The sequence below is a fragment of the Canariomyces notabilis genome (assembly GCF_033297395.1).
Source record: "Canariomyces notabilis strain CBS 508.74 unplaced genomic scaffold N656scaffold_47, whole genome shotgun sequence".
In the NCBI taxonomy this organism is placed as follows: domain Eukaryota; kingdom Fungi; phylum Ascomycota; class Sordariomycetes; order Sordariales; family Chaetomiaceae; genus Canariomyces; species Canariomyces notabilis.
The window spans coordinates 68,756-89,105 of NW_027041869.1; the positions used below are offsets into that span (position 1 = coordinate 68,756).

Sequence of the window (20,350 nt, forward strand, 5' to 3'; positions counted from 1 at the left end):
GCATTACCTAGCAGAGGAAGGGGGGTTTCTGACCATAGGGTCTGTCTCATGACATTATAGTCCGGCACTAGCAAGTACCTACCATTATATAAACATTAGGACACCGGCTAGGAAACATTATGACCCCGGCTAGGTACCATGCTGTTGTCATTACAGTTCACTTTGCTAGTGCCGAACTGCAATGTCATGAGACAGACCCTACGGTCAGAAACCCCCCTTCCTCTGCTAGGTAATGCCCTGGCATACCGGAGGTAACCTGGAAGTGTTCCCCAACTTCCCCTCGCCTGCCTTACCAACGTGCGAGACTACCTAATTTTTGCAGTCTGAAGGTACAGCTGCACTGTAGGTAATCACTGCAGAGATTGGTTCCATGGCTATCTAGTCCGGGTATATTGGACGGCTGTGGCGTACTTGCTGTACGTACACGGCTGCCCAGGACGGGCTGGAAATTATTACGACTAAGTCATCCATGGTAACCTACCTGCAGCTTCCTACTGGGTAAGGAACCTACCCAACCTCTTAAGACGTACCATAGGCTACTGCACCCTTTCCCCTTTTCTTGGCCTCTGATGATTACTCCGAGACCCGGTTCACGCCCAGCAGACTGCCGCACACCATCGATGAGTGACCGCGCGGCAAAGCCGGAACGGACTCCACTTCCGTTTCCTCCCTCCAGCAGTCGCAAACTGTACCTTACCCAACTTGAAGCAGCAGTGTAAAATAGCCATGATAGCCACCATCTCGGCGAAAGCAAAGTGACCGCCTCCAGAACACGTATGCATCCCACCTTGAGTAACCCAGTTGAAGAGCTAGAACGCTCCGCACATGGCCTTGCGGGCTATCAGTCTCAAAATCCCCGCCGCCCGCGGACCTCCCTCCGGCCCAGCTCAGGATATCGGTCCGGCTTGGAACCGCATCCACTCCTCAATAGGTACCCCTTCCCCGCGAGTGCGACGCACCAATAGACATCCATCTGCACCACCCCGCTCCCTTCGGGCCCTTCCACCATAGGCAGCATCGTAAGAACCCAATCTCACAGCGCCATGCGGCACAGCAACTTTCTGCGCTGGCCAAAATCGTGAAATGAGTGGGCAGCAATATCAGCTCCGACCCCCGTCCACCTCCGCTCCGCGCCGGTTAGAAGCCCGGCTTAGTCCTGATCCCCGTCGCATTGTGGTTGATTCGGGGACTCTGTCTCTTCAGTTTGCCACACCATCTCCGGTTGAGATGAGGGAGAAGACGAGCTTAGAGTAGCAAGCAGCACATGACGACAAACATTACATCCAACCCTCCCCCAATGTCGCCGGCCGGGCAGTCACAACCAGTCTGAGGTGTTAGGGGTGGTCTATCGGCCGGTCCCAAAGGTCAGACCGCTCACTTGGTATGGCAATCTCCTCGAGCTGGGCTTTCTGGTTTCAGCTTGACTGTTTGATCCCGGGGCCTTTGAAGCCGAAGTTGACTGTGTATGGAGGGAGGATGTCTAACAACTAGTCTCGCTAGAAGCGCGTACAAGGTCCACGCCGTAGATCCGAATCGGGCCATTAGTGCTGCCGCGTATTTGCACTACGATTCCGGTGTTGCAGATGGTATCCGTAGGCCAGCTTCGACGGGATGAGGCTCAGGTCCCGTGTAACGTGCGACACGTTGTAAGTTGTCCGTAGGCATCGAGGCATCATGGGCAGTGTGGCGACCTTCCCGCTTGGAGCCACGAGTGTTAAGAAGTCTGACCTGCCGGTTCTTAGCACCAACGACATGCCCGATGGCAGGAGGCCGGCTTTATCACTGGGGCTTCGCGGTGGTAGATCGAAGGGCTGGCCAAGCTGGAGGCATATCAGCTCATGTTCCGTATGCGGCCGAGGGTGCCAAAGATGGCAATTCTGGAAGATCTCTATTTCCTTTCTGAGCAAGTTAATAGGCCGAACCTTCGTGTGTGTCCTGGAAGCTCCCTATGAACAAAGCTGTCAACCCTGATCTGGCCAGGATGGAAGTTGAAACTATGGAGCAGTAACTGATTTAATAGCCGAGAACAGAGGAGGATCGAAGGTAGCCCTCTGCAACTCTGCTGATCCGGATTTCTCACGACCAAAAGCGTTCTCTGGGTCCCGCGAAGAAGCCTGTGCCTTACGGATAGTGGGCGAGGTGTTATCTTTAAAATCCATTGAGAGGGCACGGTACCGAGATCTTTGATGTGAGAGCTGAATGCTACCTGCCATTGAGCTTTGTCATTCCATGAGTTGCATCTGTTCACGTAAAGAAAGGTTGCTGGGGAAAGTCCAGTGGAGTGATTTCACGCATGTGATCGTGGCTCTAATAAACCTGGAAGTGTCAGGTGGCTCCGTGCATCATGAGCGCTCTTATCGATAAGCAGTAAGCATTCCGACCACGGTCTGCTAGTGTCCTTCCCGATGAACAGTAGCACAGCACCTGCACCAATCCATACTTCGTATTTGGGGTTCGGACGAAGGAAATGTGAAATCATGTAGCCCGAGAGTGAACGCTTGAATCAAACGCATTTGTCCACCTTTGCAGGATAGAAAGGGAAGCTTAATACGGCGCTTTGTTGGCGTAAGTGTCCCAGTTGCACTTTTGCACACAACTTTTTTACTACATTCACCCCGGGGACCCATAACGTTACCCCGCTAGTTCAATTCCTACCTGCTAAAGGAATTTTCCACTCGGCCGGCCACTTACGCCAACAAAGCGCCGTAGCTTGACAACCTTGTTGACCCAAACTCGCTTAGCTCCCTAGCAGGAATCACTTGGCAGCCACTGCCAAGCGCTGCGCTGCGGCTCGGACCTCGTCTCCTTGCGTTCGCTGTTAAGAAACACCAGCAACACAGAGCACTCAGAGGTCGGGTGCAGCAACCTAACTAGCGGTGTCACTTTGATACTGGCCTACCAAACTTAAGACCGTTTGAGGGAGCTCTCGCCCCGGCCACCAAGATATTCTATTCAAGTCTCAGAAGTTCCGCAACCCTGTTGGACAAATCCATGTTCAAGTACGAGTACGACGAATACGGACGATCATCAGCTCCGCCGGATAAGCCCTATACGCACGCTAGACTCGCTTAGCCATCTCAGCCATCGTCTGCCGTCATCGAGGCAACGCTTGGTCGCTCCAGCGGGAAAACTTCCCCCTTAGCCAGGCATCCGCCTGGGCGCCTGATTTCCCGCTGTCGACAGAAGACGACGATTAATTATCGGTTTGTCCATCCTGCCTGCGACGCTCGATCCGAACCCGGGCCATCTCTGTTACCCACCAGCTCACATGGTTGCCTCGGTAGCTTAGGTCATTCCCAATCTCACCTCCAAAAGCCGCGAACCATGCCACTTCCGCAACCGATAGCGCCCGCCGGGGCCGCGCCGTCACATCAACACTTGAGTTCCCATCCACCGGAAACGCCTACGTCTCAATTCCATAGTGTCCCGTTATCCCCCCCAACCGGGGGACCCGGGGCCTCCCACCAGGACGAGCGTGCGGCGCGCCGCGTATCGAGGAAGCTGCAAAAGAGGCGCCGCGATGGCGACCACACGCCCACCATGGAGCTGCCCGACCGCCTCAAGGACAACGGCGACAAGGCAGATAGCGAAGAGGAGGTGCTGCGGCCACAGGGATACCACGGCGGCATGTTCATGAATATGAATCAAAGCATCTTCGGCCTGATAGCTGCAGCCGGCAGCCAGGCAGACTTCGCCGATCGCTTTGAGGGCCAGAGTTCTGATGACGAAGATGACGGTGAAAGCCCCATGGCCAAGACTATCGCCGGTCACCGAGCCCTAAAGCTAGATACAGGGGGCCAAGGGTTCCCCTTAGCTCGGACGACGGTTCTAGAGAAGCAAGCCGGCGCGGGCGCTAAAGCAGACAACCGCCACAGAAGGAAGATATCCGAGAGTCGGCTGCTCAGGTCCGTGCCAGGGTTTTCGAGGCTTACTTTGAGATCCTCCAAATCTAGATCCCCAAAGTCGCCCAAGGTCAGCTCCCACGAAGGAGGGCAATCGCACGAGACCGGCGAGATGGGTTCCGCCTCGCCGCCCTTGTCAGCCGTGCCTCCCAGTATCGAGATCACACGGTCCGACACCAGGACAGCACCTGTCATGAGCAGAATGCTAGAAGCCCGCGCTGAGCTGGCGATGCGACCTAGTTTCGATCTGGAACGATTGTCGGGCGAGAAACTTGCGGGCCCGGACGCCGACGAGGGCGGGCCATCAGACCTCGCCAGAAAGCTCAAGGAAATCTTCGAATTCGAACGGGCAGAGGAGGTCATTGAAGGTGAGGATGTGGCCCGCTGCACTACACCCCGTACATGACTGACTTCGGAATAGAATACCCCTGCTGGTTGCTTCAGAATGTTCTGCTCCAGGGATACATGTACATCACGGCTAGACACATTGCGTTCTACGCATACCTTCCCAAGAAAGCTGTATGTCTAACCCTTCCACGGCCGCCGAGCTTGGTGCTGACTCTTCCCACAGAACGAGGTTGCAAAGTCGGGCTATCTTTCCAAATGTGGCAAACGGAATCCAAAATACAACCGCTACTGGTTTCGTCTCAAAGGCGACGTCTTGTCTTACTACCGCGACCCCCAAGATCTCTACTTTCCCAGCGGCCAGATCGACCTGCGGTACGGCATCTCGGCCAACATCACTGACAAGGACAAGGAAGGGATCAATTTCACGGTCATCACTCACCACCGCACCTACTACTTCAGGGCCGACAGTTCGCAGAGCGCCAAGGAGTGGGTCAAGAGCCTCCAAAGGGTCATTTTTAGGTCACACAACGACGGCGATAGCGTCAAAATCTCGCTGCCTATAGAGAATGTCATTGATATCGAGGAGACGCACATGCTTGATTTTGCCGAGACGTGCAAGATCCGTGTCATCGACAACGACGAAACATATGCTATCGACGAGGTATGCCTACACCCTCTCGCCCCATTTGCAATTGCTAATACCGCCGCTAGTATTTTTTCTCATTCTTCAGCTACGGCAAGGAGGCTATCAACGTGCTCAAGCTTCTTATCGAAGACTCCTCGTCCCAAGCCCAGGGCCAGAGCGATCATGCCGAGCAGAGTTCAGGCGGGCCATCCTCAAAACGGTCAAGTACGAGCGGAAACAGAGAGCAAGTTGCACACACACACAGCTTTCGCACGGCCAAGATTAGCGAAGGCGTCAAAGCCACACTCTCACCTATGTCGCCTGATCGCAATGCCTCCCCTAGTCCCGGAATCAGTAGCGATCGCCCCCGCAGCAGCTTCGATGGTTTTAGGCCCTTTGGACGACGCAGCATCGATGTCGCTCAGTCACCCGGTGTGCGCGCAGAGTCCCCTACTCTGGGTTTTAGTAACAGGAGACGGTCTCTTAGCAGGAGCCGACACGCCGGGCAGGAGATGCAAGAAAGCAGCGATTCGTACGTACAGAGTCTGGGCGATCCTAGCCAGGCGAGCCTGTCGGCGCTTATTGCCTCCGGAAGCAGCGAAGAGCCCTCGGCGAGCCAAATTTTGAGACATAGTGATGTATTTCATAGCCCCACGATCCATCGATCCACGCCGCGGACCCAGGAGGCATTGTCTGCGACCGCTGCTAGATCCGGAGCGCCTCGATCCGCGAAGAACGCATCCGAACAACCCTCATTCGCCGCCCAAGGTACAGATTCAGGAGCAGGAGAGACCGAACTAGGCCCGACCACGCCGACTCTGCATAGCATTGCAGCAATGGGAGGCTACCCGTTCCGCAAAGCCAATGCGTTGATGGGCTACCTAGATCGACAATCTAGGCGTATGAGTAACCTGTTGGCCACAGAGTCGATGGGTTACGTCGAGAAGGTATCCGGCATGTGGAAAGGTGGAGGAAAGCACTATGACGAACCCACCGGCCTGCGAACCGACGAAGAAGACACAGAACAAGACCCGGAGGAGAGAGCCAACTCGGAAGCCCGGTTCAGGGCTCACTTTGCCCTACCTGAGAACGAGAAGCTGCAAGCTACTTATTTCGGGCACCTGATTCGAGTTCTGCCACTGTATGGAAAGATCTACATTGGCGACAGACATTTTTGCTTCCGGAGTTTGCTGCCAGGAACTCGGACCAAGCTCATCCTTCCACTGAAGGACATTGAGAACGTAGACAAGGAGAAGGGCTTCCGATTTGGCTATGCAGGCCTCGTGGTTGTCATCCGCGGACACGAGGAGCTCTTCTTCGAATTTGGCCGCGCCGAAACCCGCGATGGCTGCACCATCGCGATCCTGCGAAATCTCGAGGCGACGCGCTACTTGCGAGACTCGGCTGTTCTGGGAGGAGCTGAGGACGAAGATGCCCAAATCGCTGTGGCAGAGCACGATGCATTGCAGCGGGCAAGGAATGAAGAGTTCCACGACCATGAAGTACAGCTGCCGAACCAGGCATCCAGCAGTTCCGACGCGCCTACCATTCTCTTTGACGACCCCAAGGCCTCCTTCGTGAATTTCAAGCCCAGCCAGCCAATGAGAATCACCTGCCTCACCATCGGCTCACGCGGCGACGTGCAGCCCTACATCGCGCTCTGCAAGAAGCTGCTTCAAGAGGGCCACAAACCGCGCATTGCTACCCACGGCGAGTTCAAGAACTGGATTGAGAGCCATGGCATCGAGTTTGCACTAGTCGGCGGCGACCCAGGCGAGTTGATGCAACTGTGCATTCAGAACGGCACTTTCACCTGGGCGTTCCTCAAGGAAGCCAACTCCAAGATGCGCGGTTGGCTCGACGAGCTGCTGCGCACCGCCTGGAATGCCTGCCAGGGCAGCGATCTCTTGATTGAGTCTCCCAGCGCCATGGCGGGTATCCACATCGCGGAGGCCCTCGGCATCCCCTACTTCCGCGCCTTCACCATGCCCTGGACCCGCACCCGCGCCTACCCCCACGCCTTCATCATGCCCGGCCAAAAGATGGGCGGTGCATACAATTATGTCACTTACGTCATGTTTGACAATGTCTTTTGGAAGACAACCGCCCACCAGGTCAATCGATGGCGCAGGACCATGTTGAAATTGCCGAACACGAATTTTGAGAAGATGCAGACCAACAAGGTTCCGTTCCTGTATAACTTCTCGCCGTACGTCGTGCCGCCGCCACTGGACTACAGCGACTGGATCAGGGTCACGGGGTATTGGTTCCTCGACGAAGGCGGGGATAGGTTCCAGCCGCCGAAGGAGCTGACTGAGTTCATTGAGCGGGCGAGGCGCGACGAGAAGAAGCTTGTTTACGTTGGCTTTGGGTCCATCATCGTCCCTGATCCGGCCAAGATGACGCAGGAGGTTATTGATGCGGTCCTGAAAGCCGATGTCAGGTGTATCTTGAGCAAGGGGTGGAGTGATCGGCTGCCGGGAAGGGATAGGGACGTGAGGGTGGGTGACAGCGACGGGGAAAAGAAGGCCGAGCCGCAGTTGCCGCCCGAGATATACCAGATCCAGTCTGCCCCGCATGACTGGTTGTTTAAACAGATTGATGCCGCCGCGCATCACGGCGGTAGCGGGACCACCGGCGCGAGTTTGAGGGCCGGCATTCCGACCATCATCCGACCGTTTTTTGGCGACCAGTTCTTCTTTGGTAGTCGCGTCGAGGACTTGGGCGTCGGTATCTGTCTCAAAAAGTGGGGGGCCACGTCGTTTGCTAGGGCCCTCTGGGAGGCAACGCACAGCGAGAGGATGATTGTCAAGGCGAGGGTGTTGGGGGAGCAGATTCGCAAGGTACGTTTCGCCCGCTTCATGGTACTTGTTTCCTGGTAGCGGTAAGGCTGACAGCCAAGTTTAGGAAAACGGCGTCGAAACGGCTGTTCAATGCATTTACCGCGACCTCGAGTACGCCACCAACCTGATCAGGTCCAAGACGAGTAAGAACCAGACGCGTCGCGCGGCTGTTGCTGCTGCTGGTGCTGCCGGTGCCACGGATGGCGCAGTGGCTGGTTTGGACGACGAGGATGAGGAGGAGAGCTGGACGTTCGTCGGCGGGGACGCCGAGGTGATTGATGATTTGACGCCTGAGGCGGTCATGCACAGGACGGTTGCTGACCTCTCTTCCCCCAGGAGCCCTGGCAGTGGCAGGGCGCTGGGGAGCCGGGTTCTTGGCGGGGCGGTTGGCGAGGGTCCGCCTCCGCCTGCTGGCACGGGGCTGCGGTTGAGGATGTAATGAGTTGTGTTGTTTGTTCATTTTATCTTTAGACATGGTTCGGGAGTTTGGGAGACGGTAACGTAATGATGCGATGACTGTGGTATACGCACATTCGGTGTGAGTGTGCGGTTTGTGGCTTTGGTTATGTAATGACGCAGACGGACAGGATGTGGGTTATCGCTAGGCATCATACACAGACAGCAACTGGACTGGAGGATTGGGATGAAAGGACGAAACTCATACATAATTGGGGGCGGGATGAGGCTCGCTGGCCTTCTGAGTTGGTTCATGACTGTATTACTGTATTTGGAGGATTGCTGGTCAGCTCGCGGTGTTGGGCATTACACTTCCACTCGTCAGCCCTTGTTGGCTGCTTCTCATCAGCCTCCAGTCATTAATCATATCCTACACTACCACACATTTGATCCGCTGCTTGCTACGGAGTATATAGAACTGAGTGCTGCTAATGCTGTTTGGTTGACTCGCCGGGAACTCGCAGTATTTGTTCCTTCTTTCGATATCCCCCATGAATACTCCTCCGTACAGCCCCTGTAGAGTGTAACCCCCAGCCGAGCACCGGTCAACGATAGCTGTGGACATCTTGGGCAAATGAAACTTCTTAAAGGGATCCATATAGTTTGGGTTAGGAACCAACGGCCGACTCAAACAGACTTCAGAAGTTCAGATGGACAGGGAAGGACTCAGCTGGTCAATGCCGTTGTCAGGTATCTTTGGCTTGATGGAGACAAGAACACATCATCATAACAAAATGAAGTTCAGTAAGGTCCCCATTGGCCCGGTGTCACAGATATTGGCTTAGCTTAAGCCTGATCAAATGATTTACCATGTTAGCCAACTTGAAGGACGTGATCTGCCAACATCTCTAAGATGGGACACCGTGGGCATCCTGTTTCTACTGTGACTGGAGTGCTGCAGTGTTTGTTCCTTCGCAATCCCCAACCCCGGATGCTGAATATCTAGTTCTTCAACTTGTTCCCTAGCCCCATCATCATACCATGGATCCATGAGTTGTTAACACCGTTCAGCTTCAGCAGACAGAGAAACCTAGCAGAGGGAGGGGGGGTCTTTGACCGTACGGTCTGTCTCATGACATTGTAGTCCGGCACTAGCAAGTATCTGCCATTATATAAACATCAGGACTCCGGCTAGGAAACATTCTGACCCCGGCTAGGTACCATGATGTTGTCATTACAGTTCACTTTGCTAGTGCCGGACTGCAATGTCATGACAGACCGTATGGTCAGAGACCCCCCCTTCCTCTGCTAGGAATGTCCCATTCCCTCTAGTTGAACAATATCACAAGCGTTTGCTACAGGAATAGCTTCATGGTACTAGGTAGTTGTTCGGTCAACATAAACAGCTGAGAACCCTGAGCCAATGGGTGTTTACAGTATCGTATCTTCCGGAATGAGTGCAACATGCAGCATCCGTCGAGGCATTATACCGTTCCATTTCTTTTAGTGTAATGAGCCTGGGCTACAATGTCCTCCAGCTTTATCTCGCCATGCATTCTTTCAGGGTTGGTTGGTTAGAATATTCCAGTGCCCCGAAAGAGACAAAGAAGAGAAGGGTGGAATTCCCGTTCTTTAGGTTACGTATTGAACCCTCAGCCGCCACTGGGATTGTGAATCTGTTTTCAGCTTTTCAATCTTTGGATGTACCTGTCTCCGGTGTTCTCGGGTGGCTGATTGTCTCAGAGCTGTGAATGTTGAGGTTGAGCAACGCTGAGTCACTCGAGTCTTAGGACTCAAGGCAGCGATTGCGACGATGCGAGCAACAATGTCAGTGACAGACAATACAACGCGCCAATCGCGCGGGACTGTAGGACGCATATTTGATTGGCTGTGTCACATCATCTACTCGAAGTATCCTCAAATTTGCTGTAAAAAAGCTTCAAGTAGATGCTGGCAGCATTTCTCAGCTGCAACGGTAGTTTGATGGTTCGACACGGTCCGATCTCAGCACAGCAAAATTGGCAGGTGCAACCTGGGCTTCACAAGTCAAATGCTTGCATTTAAATACGCAAAGCGGCGCCACAGTGAGCAGCCACGATCTTGCCCCGCAAGCGGATTGTGGCTGACGTGGGGTACAAGCATCAGAAGATTGGCCAACGGCAGTCGCTCAAATCAGGGAGGGTCTTACGAAAGGTACAAAAGGACCTGCCCATCCCACCCGATTTTAGGGCCCATCCCTCTGTGCCTGCTGGACCTCTTGCCGACACGCGATACAACCAAACGGCTATTACATCACCCCACGATTCCCAAAATCACGGGCAGTTCTCGTGCCTGCAGTTTTTTCGATTACGGAGCAAGCAGCCTGGTCCATCGCACAGTACTCTACCATTCACATCGACTTAAATTCTCTTTGACTGTGCGACTGCACGCTACATTACTTATTGTCTCTTCCTCGACTCTTTTCCGCTGCGAGTCCTTGAAGCGGTGGCTCGAGCTCTTTCTACTTTCCAAGATTTGCCCCACTCAACCCACCTTTGACAGCGAATCACATCCATCCGACAGCTGCTGAAGCTTGGACCAGCACGGCACTGTGCCCCACGATAGCCTAGCGCTAAGCTGGATCTGGACCAGTTTCCCACATCGACTTCTTTGCAGCGCGTGCGATTGATTACATAGCTCGGTTCTGAGCTTTGAAGCAGCGCGATCTCGAAAACACTTTGCATCACTGTGTGTGCTCGGCGAATCGCATAACCAACGCATTGTCCGCTACCCATACTTGAGTCGACACCTGCTCTCAGCTTTCCAGGACGCGCTGCTTGCGCGATGGGTGATTCAAGCTTGTGCGATACTGGTTTAGTGTCAACTTGGGGAGCTCCTCCTGCGTACGAAACCTCAAAGCACACCCACACGGCCCCTTGGTCAGTTCTTTGTTCAAAGGACACGGCTAACTAACCAACCGCTTGCGACACTTCAGACATAACCTCATCTCCGAGGCCTAGTCTATCGGACTGGTACATCCCAACATCGAACTCGACCTCTTCCCAACATTCCCTTTCTCCCCGCCGCCATGAGCAAACCAATCAGATTGGGGAGCCGGTTGCGGTACCCTATTACTATTGTCAAGTTGCTCAAGTCGCCTGGCGACACGATTAAGAAGCAAGAACCGCTGATGCAGTACTCGTTCAAGTGGATGAAGGAGGTCGGCGACAATCTCCGGGAAAATACGTGGATGGAGGAGCAGACGACCATCGTCAACTGGGATTCGCCCACAGACGGTGAGCTGAAGCAGTGGAATATTCACGAAGGCCAGCGCATCGAGGCGGATGCGCCCTGTATGCTGGTCAAGGAGGCGTGCTCGCATGAAATCCAGTTTCAAGGCCTCTGCGCCATCTGCGGGAAGGACATGACCGAGGTCAACTGGGCCGCCGAGTCCCGCGATACGCACCGCGCTCCTATCAGCATGATACACGATCGCACCAACCTAACCGTGAGCGCAGCCCAGGCCCAGCGCACCGAGCAGGAACTGCAGCGGCGACTGCTTCAGAGCCGCAAGCTGAGCCTGGTAGTAGACCTGGATCAGACTGTTATCCAGGCTTGCGTCGACCCCACCGTTGGCGAGTGGCTGAAGGACCCGACCAACCCCAACCACGAATCGGTCAAGAACGTCAAGGTATTTCAGCTGGACGATGGCCCGGCCTGGCTGGCAAACCGCTTCTGGTACTACATCAAGTTGCGCCCGGGCTTAGAGGGCTTCCTCAAGCGCATTGCCGACATGTACGAGATGCACGTATACACCATGGGCACGCGCGCATATGCACACAACGTCGCGCGTGTCCTCGACCCGGACAGGAAACTGTTTGGTAACCGCGTCATTAGCCGCGACGAAAACCACAACATGTGGTCCAAAAGTCTGCAGCGCCTCTTCCCCGTGAGCACGCACATGGTGGTGATTATCGACGACCGCTCCGACGTGTGGCCGGACAACCGACCCAACCTCATTAAGGTGTCGCCGTACGAGTTCTTCAAGGGCATCGGCGATATCAACTCCAGCTTTCTCCCCAAACGCCAGGACCTCCTCAAGTCGAACGGCGTCAAAAAGAAATCGAAAAAAGAGCCCTCGGAGACAGCGGTCGACAAGAAAGAAGACGAGTCCGCAGTCACCAAACTCCAGGTCGAGGAGCAGCAGCGCACATTCGAGAAGCAAATCAAGGACCGGCCGCTGCAGGCGCTGCAAGAGAAGCTCGACTGGGAGGACGAGGAAGCCGAGAAGGTGACGGTGCAATCCGATGACGGATCCGAGTCGCGCTCGTCGTCCCCGCCGGCACACCGCCGCCGCGTTCTGCTCGACGACGACCACGAGCTCGAATTCCTCGAGCGACACCTGACCAACCTCCACAAGATGTTCTACGACCGCTATGATAAGGAGCGCGCGGTGCACCAGGCAGGCGCGAACAACGTCGACTTCGAGGCCGTCCCCGACGTCGGTGACCTGCTGGACGAGGCCAAGTCACGCGTGTTGCGTGGGAAACGGATCGTCCTGTCCGGCGTGCTCGCGCGCGACGTGGATATCTACAAATCCGAGATTGGCCTGCAGATCATGAGCTTTGGCGCCGACCTCGTTCCTCGCGTCCGCCGCGACGTTACTCATCTTGTGGTCAATGCCTCCCAACCCGGCAGGGAAAAGCTGCTTGAGGCCAGGCGAAGGCCGCACATCAAGATTGTGAGTCTCGAGTGGCTCGCCGAGTGCTTCACTAAATGGGAAGCCGTGGATGAGACGCCGTACCTGTTCACTTCTCGCCTGCCCGAAGAGGAGAAAGGGAACGGTGCTGCTGTCGGCGCTGAGGGGGAGGAGAGTGGGAGTGAGGAGACGGGTAAGCTGCCAAATGGCTCGGGCCGGAAAAACCCGAGGTTAAAATTGGTCACTGCATCTGGGCGGACTAGAGAGTTGGAGGATGACGATGACGATGACGACGATGACGAGTCATCGGACGACGGGATGGACGATGAAGACGAGGGCCTGCTCCCGGACGCGCTCGAAGATGGGCAATTGTCCCCGATTGACGGGCTGAAAACCTTTAACTGGGGTTCGGCAGATGCGGAGCTTGACGAGTTCCTTGCGAGCGGGTCCGACGAAGACGACGACGAGGAGGAAGGGGATGAGGATGATGAGGACGAAGACGGGGACGACCACGAAACTGGTACGAACAGGGATGAGGACGAGGATCTTCCTCTGGGTGAAGAGCGGTCTCTAGAGCACTCACTTCAAGATAAACCGGCTGCCGGGGAAAGTCCGTCAAAGAAACGAAAATTGCGCGACGAGGACGCGGCCACCGAGACGGGCACCGAGTCAGATGCCCTTGCCGGAGGCGACGAGACGCCGGCCAAGAGGCTGCGCAGGGCGAAGAGTCACCATAGCTCCTCGCTGAGGAATCGGTATCACTCGGATGTGGATAGCGGACTGCCCACGCCTAGAGTCACCGGAGACGAGGAGGATGCGGCCCTGGTCAAGGGCAGCCAGCAGAATGGGGATGGTGGTGGGTATGATGATGCTGAGGACTTTGATGAGGCCGAGCTGGAGGCCGAGTTCGAGGCGGAATTTGAGGCAGAATTCGAGGCCGAGGAGGCCGCGCTGCGGACTATGGACGTGGAGAAGGGTTAGACTCGGGACAAAGTACATACCTTGCTCGTTCATACCGGTACGCTCCGGTCCATCTTGCCATGCCGGATGGGTACCAGCTTGTTTGGGATTGTCTTGATTCATGTTGAGACTAGGTATATCTGGGTGTTTGGTTTTAGCGTGGGCAGGGTCGGGTGGTTGGAGGTGGCTTACTTACTACCCGGTCAGACGGAGTTTTTTTGTCTTCGTTGTACGGTATGGCATGGTCGGTTTAGGGAGGCATGGTCAATACTTTGCATGCATGTTCTGCTTTGCTTTGAGTTCGCAGCTGCGTGTTGGTGATGCGCATGTGCCATTCCGAAGCTTGTCAGGGGAGCAGTGACACGGGACGTGAAATGTACGTACACTGTGCCATACAGTACAAACCATACCCTAGAAACTGTGCGGTCCTGGCTGCATTGCCTGCCCCTCTTACGTAATCCATCCCAATCGCCGAGTCTCCTCGAATCGCCAATTCGAGCTTGAGCTCCAGTCTCCAGAACTCAGCACCTTCCACTCCAAGCCGATCGCGCTCAAACGCCCCGATACGCCCGTCCGCGGCCTTTCCCCTGCGCCTGGCCCTACGACGAACGAAAACCTCGACCATTGATTGCCCAGGGATACCACAAGCCGAGGTAGAAGACAAGCCGATCATCGCCCACCATGCCGCAGGACATGCCGCCTGCTGGCGGCTATGACGCCGTTCAGTACAAGGTGGGTTTATACGGGGTTTCTCAGCGTGGACTGTAGGCACAAGATGGCGATTGTGAGCCTTTTGGCGACGGGACCTAGGTGCGCGGTTTTCGGGAGGTGCCCGAGACCGTGGTCGGTGGGCGGTGATGGTGGTTCGATCGACGCTGTCGCGCTGCATGAGCGGGTGGGATTATCGCGGCCATTGACTACCAGGCAGAGGCTTGGTTATGGAACTGCTTTAGGAATCATCCGTCACATTTCAATCTGTTTGCAGAGCATCACTTTTTCTCGTTCTCAGCTAACCCGATGGATCTCTGTTCACCAGCGCAACCTCCCCTCGCGCGGCCTGTTCCGCCCCGGCCCGCTTCTCGCCGGCGGCGCCCTGCTGATGCTCTACGGCTGGTACAGAGTGGTCAAGGGCATCCGCGAGCAAAAGTACACACATCCCCCTTGCTTTCGGCCCATACATACATACCCCCAGCGTCCTCTGCCTTGGGTACATGTACTGACAAACAACGAATCCGAATAGTGAGCTTGCGCGAGAAAAGATGTGGGCGCGCATCCACCTCATCCCTCTTCTCCAAGCCGAAGAAGACCGCGATCTTGTCAGGCGGCATATCGCAGACCAGGAGAGAGAGAAGGCTTTGGTTGGGGGCAATTTCCGAGTTTATAACGCGGACAGGTGAGTCTTTGCTGCTTCACTCGAGGGGAGGTGAATCTGCTGGTTGACAAGGGTGTCTGCTGTTTAGGTATGTCCGGCCGACATTTGCGGCGACACCGGCGAATGTGGCGAAGGAATGAGTATCTTGCGGATGCGGGATTAGAAAAGGGAAACAAAAGGCTGCATCAGGGACTTGCTTGCGGTTAGAGGCAGGTTGTACATAGGTGTTCGTTGATTACATACAGGTGGAATATGAGCGTTGAGAATCGCTCACCGGCTCGCAGGATCGCTGAGGTGTCTAAGCTTTTGCTTCTGTTGGCTCCCTCTGTCGGATGTTGCCCTAGACTGACCAGGCTAAGGGCCGGCTGCTCAGGGCCTACCGACTGGATTTGGATCGTTTGGATAGCCTAGATCGCTATACTACGACTCCTCTTCATTTCCAACATCGACTATTGGTGCGACAGGCGCTACAGAAGGGTTATCCTGAGCTCACCATCACGCCGGGTCTGGGATTGGTATCACTCGGCGTTCACTTCTTCTCATTGTTGTCTTTGCTTTGAGCTAGGGTGAGACGAAACTGCTTTCTGCAGTTCCCGCCCGAGGACTGACCGAAAGATAGTCACAAGGGGATATGGCTGGGAATCTGTAGCTGTTTGCTTTCTATGTACCTTCATGTCCTTGACAGGAACGGTTCACCGTGACATTACGGGCCTCGGAGAAGGAGTACAGCGACAGAATCTTGATCTCTAAAACCGTACAATTGTAAACCGACAAGATGACCATGAAAATCAGACGCCCCGCCCAAGCCTCGTAGATGCCACTGCAGCACGCCTGCCCAGCCAAGCCCATCCGCACAATATGCCCGAGCCCTCGCTCTTACGCGCCACATTATTCATGACTATTTACCCTGGCGTCGCTTTAAGCAGGGGCCTGAACAACCTTGAACCCCTCCGCAACCAGCTTCGTGATATCCTCGTTCTTATGCTGCAACAGTCCCAGCGCAAACGCAACATCATTCCACTGGCGCTCCGTCTCGCACCTCGCCAACCTGGCCGCCAGCTTCTCAGCTAGCTGCTTGGCATGTTTATCCTAACGTACGTGGGTCAGCATCAGCCTTCAAAAGAGCCCACACAGGCCAAGGCATAAGAGTTAGGTATCGAAGACTCACCTTCTCCACAAAGCCAAGCAAAAACCTGACGATGCGTCTAAAGCTCTCCTCCTCCATACTCCTGTCGGCCGAGAGCAAGCTGAACATGTCGACAAAGTGGTTATACACGGCATTGTCCTTGGTGCTTAGCTCGGTGAAGAACATCCTGGCAAGGTCAGCAATTCGTTTGTCCTCATCTTCAAGGCACTTTGCCATCTCGCCCAGCTGGCCCTTGACCTTGACCTGGCCGGCCAGGATCAAAAAGGTCAGCGTCATGAGGCAGGTGCGCTTGACCGACGGGTCCGGGTCCGCCAGGCGACGATAGAGGAAGTCCGTGTTCTCGTCAATCAAGTGGTTGAAGCACACGGCCATGTCGCCCAGGGCAATCACGGCGTTGCTGCGCACTGTTGCGTCGGCCGACCGCTCCATGATGGTGATCAGCAGCGGCAGGTGCGCCTCGCAGTACTCTGACGAGACGCACATCAGTTTGGCGAGACACAGGGTGGCCGCCTGCTGAAGGTTGCGGTCGCGGTACGTGGTGTTGTTGGCGCAAATTTCGCTGACCATGGGGCCGAACATGGCGAGCAGCGAGTTCGGCCCGTAGAGCAGCTCGCGCTCTCGGATGTGCGCCATGGCCTCGGTGAAGTCGTCCTCTGTCGTGCCGCCGATGAGGTCGAGTTCGTCGCCTTCTTCGTCGGCGACCTTGGACTTATCTTTGACCTGGCCTAATGGTCTGCGGCTGGAGGTGCTTGCGCCAAGGGATGAGCGCTCCTTGTTGGCGCCGGCTGTCTTTTCTTTTTCTTGCTTGCGCCGCTTGAAGTCTAGCTCGCAGAGTTCCAGGTGGACGATCTGCTTGATAGCAACGTGGCCGACGATGAAGAGAAGTTGGGAAAGACCGATGGCGTTGTCCTTATTCTGTCTCTTCGCGGGACTCGAAGGCGGCTGCGATGATGGAGCGATAACGGTCTGGCCTTCTTCGACCCCCTCACCAGCGGAGACTGGGCTATGTGCCGATTGGGCCTCGTCCCGAGAGGTTGGGCGCGAGGATGGACGTGAGGATGGACGAGCAAACACTGCTCTCGTTTTCCGACGGATGAGCTCAGAGCAGAGCACGTCAGGGTGCCGGGAAATGGCGTAGATGGCATTGATGGCCTGTTCGGCAACACCGTACCAGTCCTTACTCTCCGATGGAACTTCCGTGATAGCGGCAAGTCGCACCAGCACTGCGTGGTCGTTCGGCAACCGGGAGAATGTGACTGTGGACTCCTTGGCTTGACGTCCCGTAGGGTTGATGCGCCGGAGGGCGACGCAGGTATACTTGGCAAGCTGCAAATCGGCGCGGCCATGAGCTCCAAGCCCAGTGCGAAGCATCGTTTCCATTTCGCCGACGACAATCTCGGGGCTCGCGGTTGCGAGCATCCCAAGAACAATAATTGCCCCTCTTCTTTGCTTCCTGGATATCTCCCGCTTTTGGATACCATACACCTGCCAGAGCTTCGATATGACAAGGTCAGAGATCATGGCTTGCTTCATCATGGTGCTCAGAAGCTGTTCGAGAGAGGTGAGTTCGGCGGGAGTCGCGCCAAAGGTCAAACTAATCATGTTTCGGGCAATGTAGTTGGCAGCGTCGTTGGGGCTGAAGCTCTCTGGGGCCTCGAAGAAAAGTCGTTTGTAGCACTCGATTAGGTGGGTTTGCACACCCTTGCCCTCATCACTGTTGCCCTTGGTCCATATAAGCCGGAGCATACGGCGGATGCCAACCTTATTCTCCTCGATGTTGTACGCATCCCCGATCTCGAAAAAGTCCATGGCCTCGATGACTTCGCTCTTGTTCTTGGAACCAAGCAGTTGGCACACCATACCGGTCGCATCATGAAGCACATCAATGAACTTGAGCGCCTCGGTATAATACCGCTTCGTGAGAGTAAGCTTCTCGATCGCTTCGGACGTAGCCGCCTCCTCTTGAGCTTTACGAACGGCCGCGATTTTCTCCTCGTCGGTCATCTCCGCGGCGGGTTTCTTCGGGGACTCGACCTGCGTGGCATCGTCCAACAAACCCTGGTCCACTGTCGTGTTGCCCTTGTCGCCGTCGAGGCCAGGGGCATCCACCGGGGGTTTCAGGGCGTTGAGCTCGGATTCGACCTTTTCCAGCCGTTCTTGCCAGTCCTTCCTGGCCAACTGCGCACCGTGGAGTGCCGTAAAGGGATGGGTCCGAATCAGAGTTCCTAGAAGCTTAATCGCGTTCCTCCTCACATGGCTGCTCTTGTCTTCGAGACTGCGACACGCTAATTCGGCGGCTTTCTGCCTCCGCTTGGGAAACTTCTGTTCCAGCTCGCAGAGCTTGATATACACTTGAATAGTCCTGCACCGGCAGTAGGGGTTGATGTCGAGGAAGCGCTCTTCCAACACGTCAAAGAACGCGTTCATCTGGGTCTTGTGGTTCTCGCCCCTTTCCTCCGATTTGCTAAGGTGGGCAAGCATGTTGCCGAAGACTTCTATGAGCGCACAACGAAGGGTGTAGGACTGCATACGTTAGCTTTGCGCCCCGGCTCAGAGACGGTCTGGCATACCTCGCTGTCCAATTGTTTGGCTAGAAGAGTCACCTGCTTAATGACCAGCCTAGGGGCTAGCTCCGAGAGCTTGACCATGAATGTCGAGACCGACTTGGGTCCTTTGGTGTCATTGCTATTGAACTCCTTATTGCTGAGCTCGCGCAAAACTTCGTCCGCCAGCTGCGGGTAGTCGTATTGCTCCGCCAGGATATGGAGGAACTCGGCCATCGGCTCTGACAAGTGCTCAAAGTACGTCAAGTTCTGGACAATGGATATTTGAGCGGCTAGAGAATATGTCAGTGTCGTAATTCCAGCACAATGCGATAGACCCACCGTATCCGTGGCCATGATGTTTGACGGCGATGCAGAGCACCTTGAAAGCGTGCATCCGGATGCTGGTGCTCTTGACCCGCTGCTCGCTCTCGAGGATCATGTAAATCGGCCGTGTCAGCAGGGAGATGAAGGTGTCGCGCTCTGACGTTGTCAAGAAAATCTTGCCGAGTTTTAGTCGCAGCACTTTGCACATTGTGTTGAGTGCTGTCTCGAGCTGCGTCGACGAATCCCATGTGCCGTCCTTGCCGGCATCCTTCTTGCTCTTCGGCTTTCCGCGGCCACGGGTAGGAACGGTCGCCGATGACTTCTCGGAAGCCTTGGTTTCGACGGCGGCGATAGTCCACTGCAGCAGAAAGCCGTACATTTCGAGCAGCTGCTTGTGGTGGGCCATGAGCTCCTGCTCGTCGGATTCGAGGTCATTGTGGATGACGTCGGCCTCGGTGGCCAAGCCCGAGGTGATCAGGTCAAATATCTTGCTCAAAGCATGCGCCGACAAGAAGGAGGTATACCTGGATTGTTTGAACAGCTCAGAATCACATTCCCGCAAACAATGGCCTGTGGCTAGAGTATGCTGGCGTCGGGCAGGAGGTGTATCCGCCGCCGATAGCGATGATGTCTCTCTTGGGTAGGAAAGCGAGGGGTAGGAGGAAATGGGTGCACACTTTAGCAGAAACTGCAATGAGTCAAAGATGGGGCTGCGCGTTATGGCATCTGGGTTCTCGGCGACAGCATCGACGATGGGGTTGAGGACGCCGTTGATGAGGGCGTTGTCGGCCAGCAACTCTGGATCGCTCTCGCAGTCGACGAGCGCTCCATCGGCCTCTGGCGTCGGGATGCTGGCGGGATCGCTCATGTAATGCTTGAGCGCATCGTTGATGTCGAAGTTGACGTTGTCCATGGCGGACAACAACAGTTGGGGAGGGGCAGTTGCGACAGCGGGGATCAGGAGGAGGCGCCGGTGGGTAGATGGGAGGAGGAAGATTGGTTATGAATGAAATGCGAAGAATGCAGCTACCGTAGCGTTGATTATTAGGCTCGCGGTTGTCGTGCTGCGGGTAGCTGTCGCAAGTTGTCATCCGTTCCGAGAATGCATCGTGCATCGCAAACTTGGAGTTTGTAATCCTTGGAATGCACTCTAGCTGTGCCTGCCCTGGTTCCTCCTGCCGCAATGCGGGGCCCTGGCAACCGCCGAAT

General features: G+C 55.4%; 4 protein-coding genes across 4 annotated transcripts; 3 read left to right on the forward strand and 1 right to left on the reverse strand.

The window, feature by feature from the left end:
* Window positions 1–3,324: 3,324 nt before the first annotated feature.
* Window positions 3,325–8,157, forward strand: N656DRAFT_802871 (glycosyltransferase family 1 protein; the record flags this gene model as incomplete). The annotated part of the gene is made up of 5 exons (XM_064818295.1): window positions 3,325–4,270; window positions 4,324–4,421; window positions 4,474–4,911; window positions 4,962–7,718; window positions 7,783–8,157. 5 exons carry the CDS (start codon window positions 3,325–3,327, stop codon window positions 8,155–8,157), a joined length of 4,614 nt encoding a protein of 1,537 aa, XP_064664810.1.
* Window positions 8,158–11,088: 2,931 nt separating this feature from the next.
* N656DRAFT_785539 (uncharacterized protein) lies at window positions 11,089–14,030 on the forward strand. The gene has a single exon (XM_064816414.1). The coding sequence runs from the start codon at window positions 11,182–11,184 to the stop codon at window positions 13,771–13,773; it is 2,592 nt and encodes an 863-aa protein (XP_064664811.1). The 5' UTR covers window positions 11,089–11,181; the 3' UTR covers window positions 13,774–14,030.
* A 404-nt stretch (window positions 14,031–14,434) lies between these two features.
* On the forward strand, window positions 14,435–15,321 carry N656DRAFT_785540 (uncharacterized protein). Its single transcript, XM_064816415.1, has 4 exons — window positions 14,435–14,484; window positions 14,789–14,898; window positions 14,993–15,145; window positions 15,213–15,321. The coding sequence occupies exons 1-4, from the start codon at window positions 14,446–14,448 to the stop codon at window positions 15,262–15,264; spliced, it is 354 nt and encodes a 117-aa protein (XP_064664812.1). The 5' UTR covers window positions 14,435–14,445; the 3' UTR covers window positions 15,265–15,321.
* Window positions 15,322–15,757: 436 nt separating this feature from the next.
* N656DRAFT_785542 (condensin-like protein) lies at window positions 15,758–20,317 on the reverse strand. Its single transcript, XM_064816416.1, has 5 exons — window positions 19,819–20,317; window positions 19,157–19,665; window positions 18,842–19,107; window positions 16,293–18,794; window positions 15,758–16,213 (listed from the first exon to the last, which is right to left on the reverse strand). The coding sequence occupies exons 1-5, from the start codon at window positions 20,052–20,054 to the stop codon at window positions 16,043–16,045; spliced, it is 3,684 nt and encodes a 1,227-aa protein (XP_064664813.1). The 5' UTR covers window positions 20,055–20,317; the 3' UTR covers window positions 15,758–16,042.
* Window positions 20,318–20,350: the final 33 nt, after the last annotated feature.

What these genes read in the sequence shown, in the direction of transcription:
- N656DRAFT_785539 (XM_064816414.1), top strand. Translation starts at nt 11,182, where the DNA reads ATGAGCAAACCAATCAGATTGGGGAGCCGGTTGCGGTACCCTATTACT.
- N656DRAFT_785540 (XM_064816415.1), top strand. Translation starts at nt 14,446, where the DNA reads ATGCCGCCTGCTGGCGGCTATGACGCCGTTCAGTACAAG. An exon ending in AAGGGCATCCGCGAGCAAAA is followed by an intron (nt 14,899 to 14,992) that starts GTACACACATCC and finishes GAATCCGAATAG; the next exon opens with TGAGCTTGCGCGAGAAAAGA. An exon ending in CGAGTTTATAACGCGGACAG is followed by an intron (nt 15,146 to 15,212) that starts GTGAGTCTTTGC and finishes TCTGCTGTTTAG; the next exon opens with GTATGTCCGGCCGACATTTG.
- N656DRAFT_785542 (XM_064816416.1), bottom strand. Translation starts at nt 20,054, where the DNA reads ATGGACAACGTCAACTTCGACATCAACGATGCGCTCAAGCATTACATG. An exon ending in TCATTGCAGTTTCTGCTAAA is followed by an intron (nt 19,666 to 19,818) that starts GTGTGCACCCAT and finishes CAAACAATCCAG; the next exon opens with GTATACCTCCTTCTTGTCGG. An exon ending in ACATCATGGCCACGGATACG is followed by an intron (nt 19,108 to 19,156) that starts GTGGGTCTATCG and finishes CATATTCTCTAG; the next exon opens with CCGCTCAAATATCCATTGTC.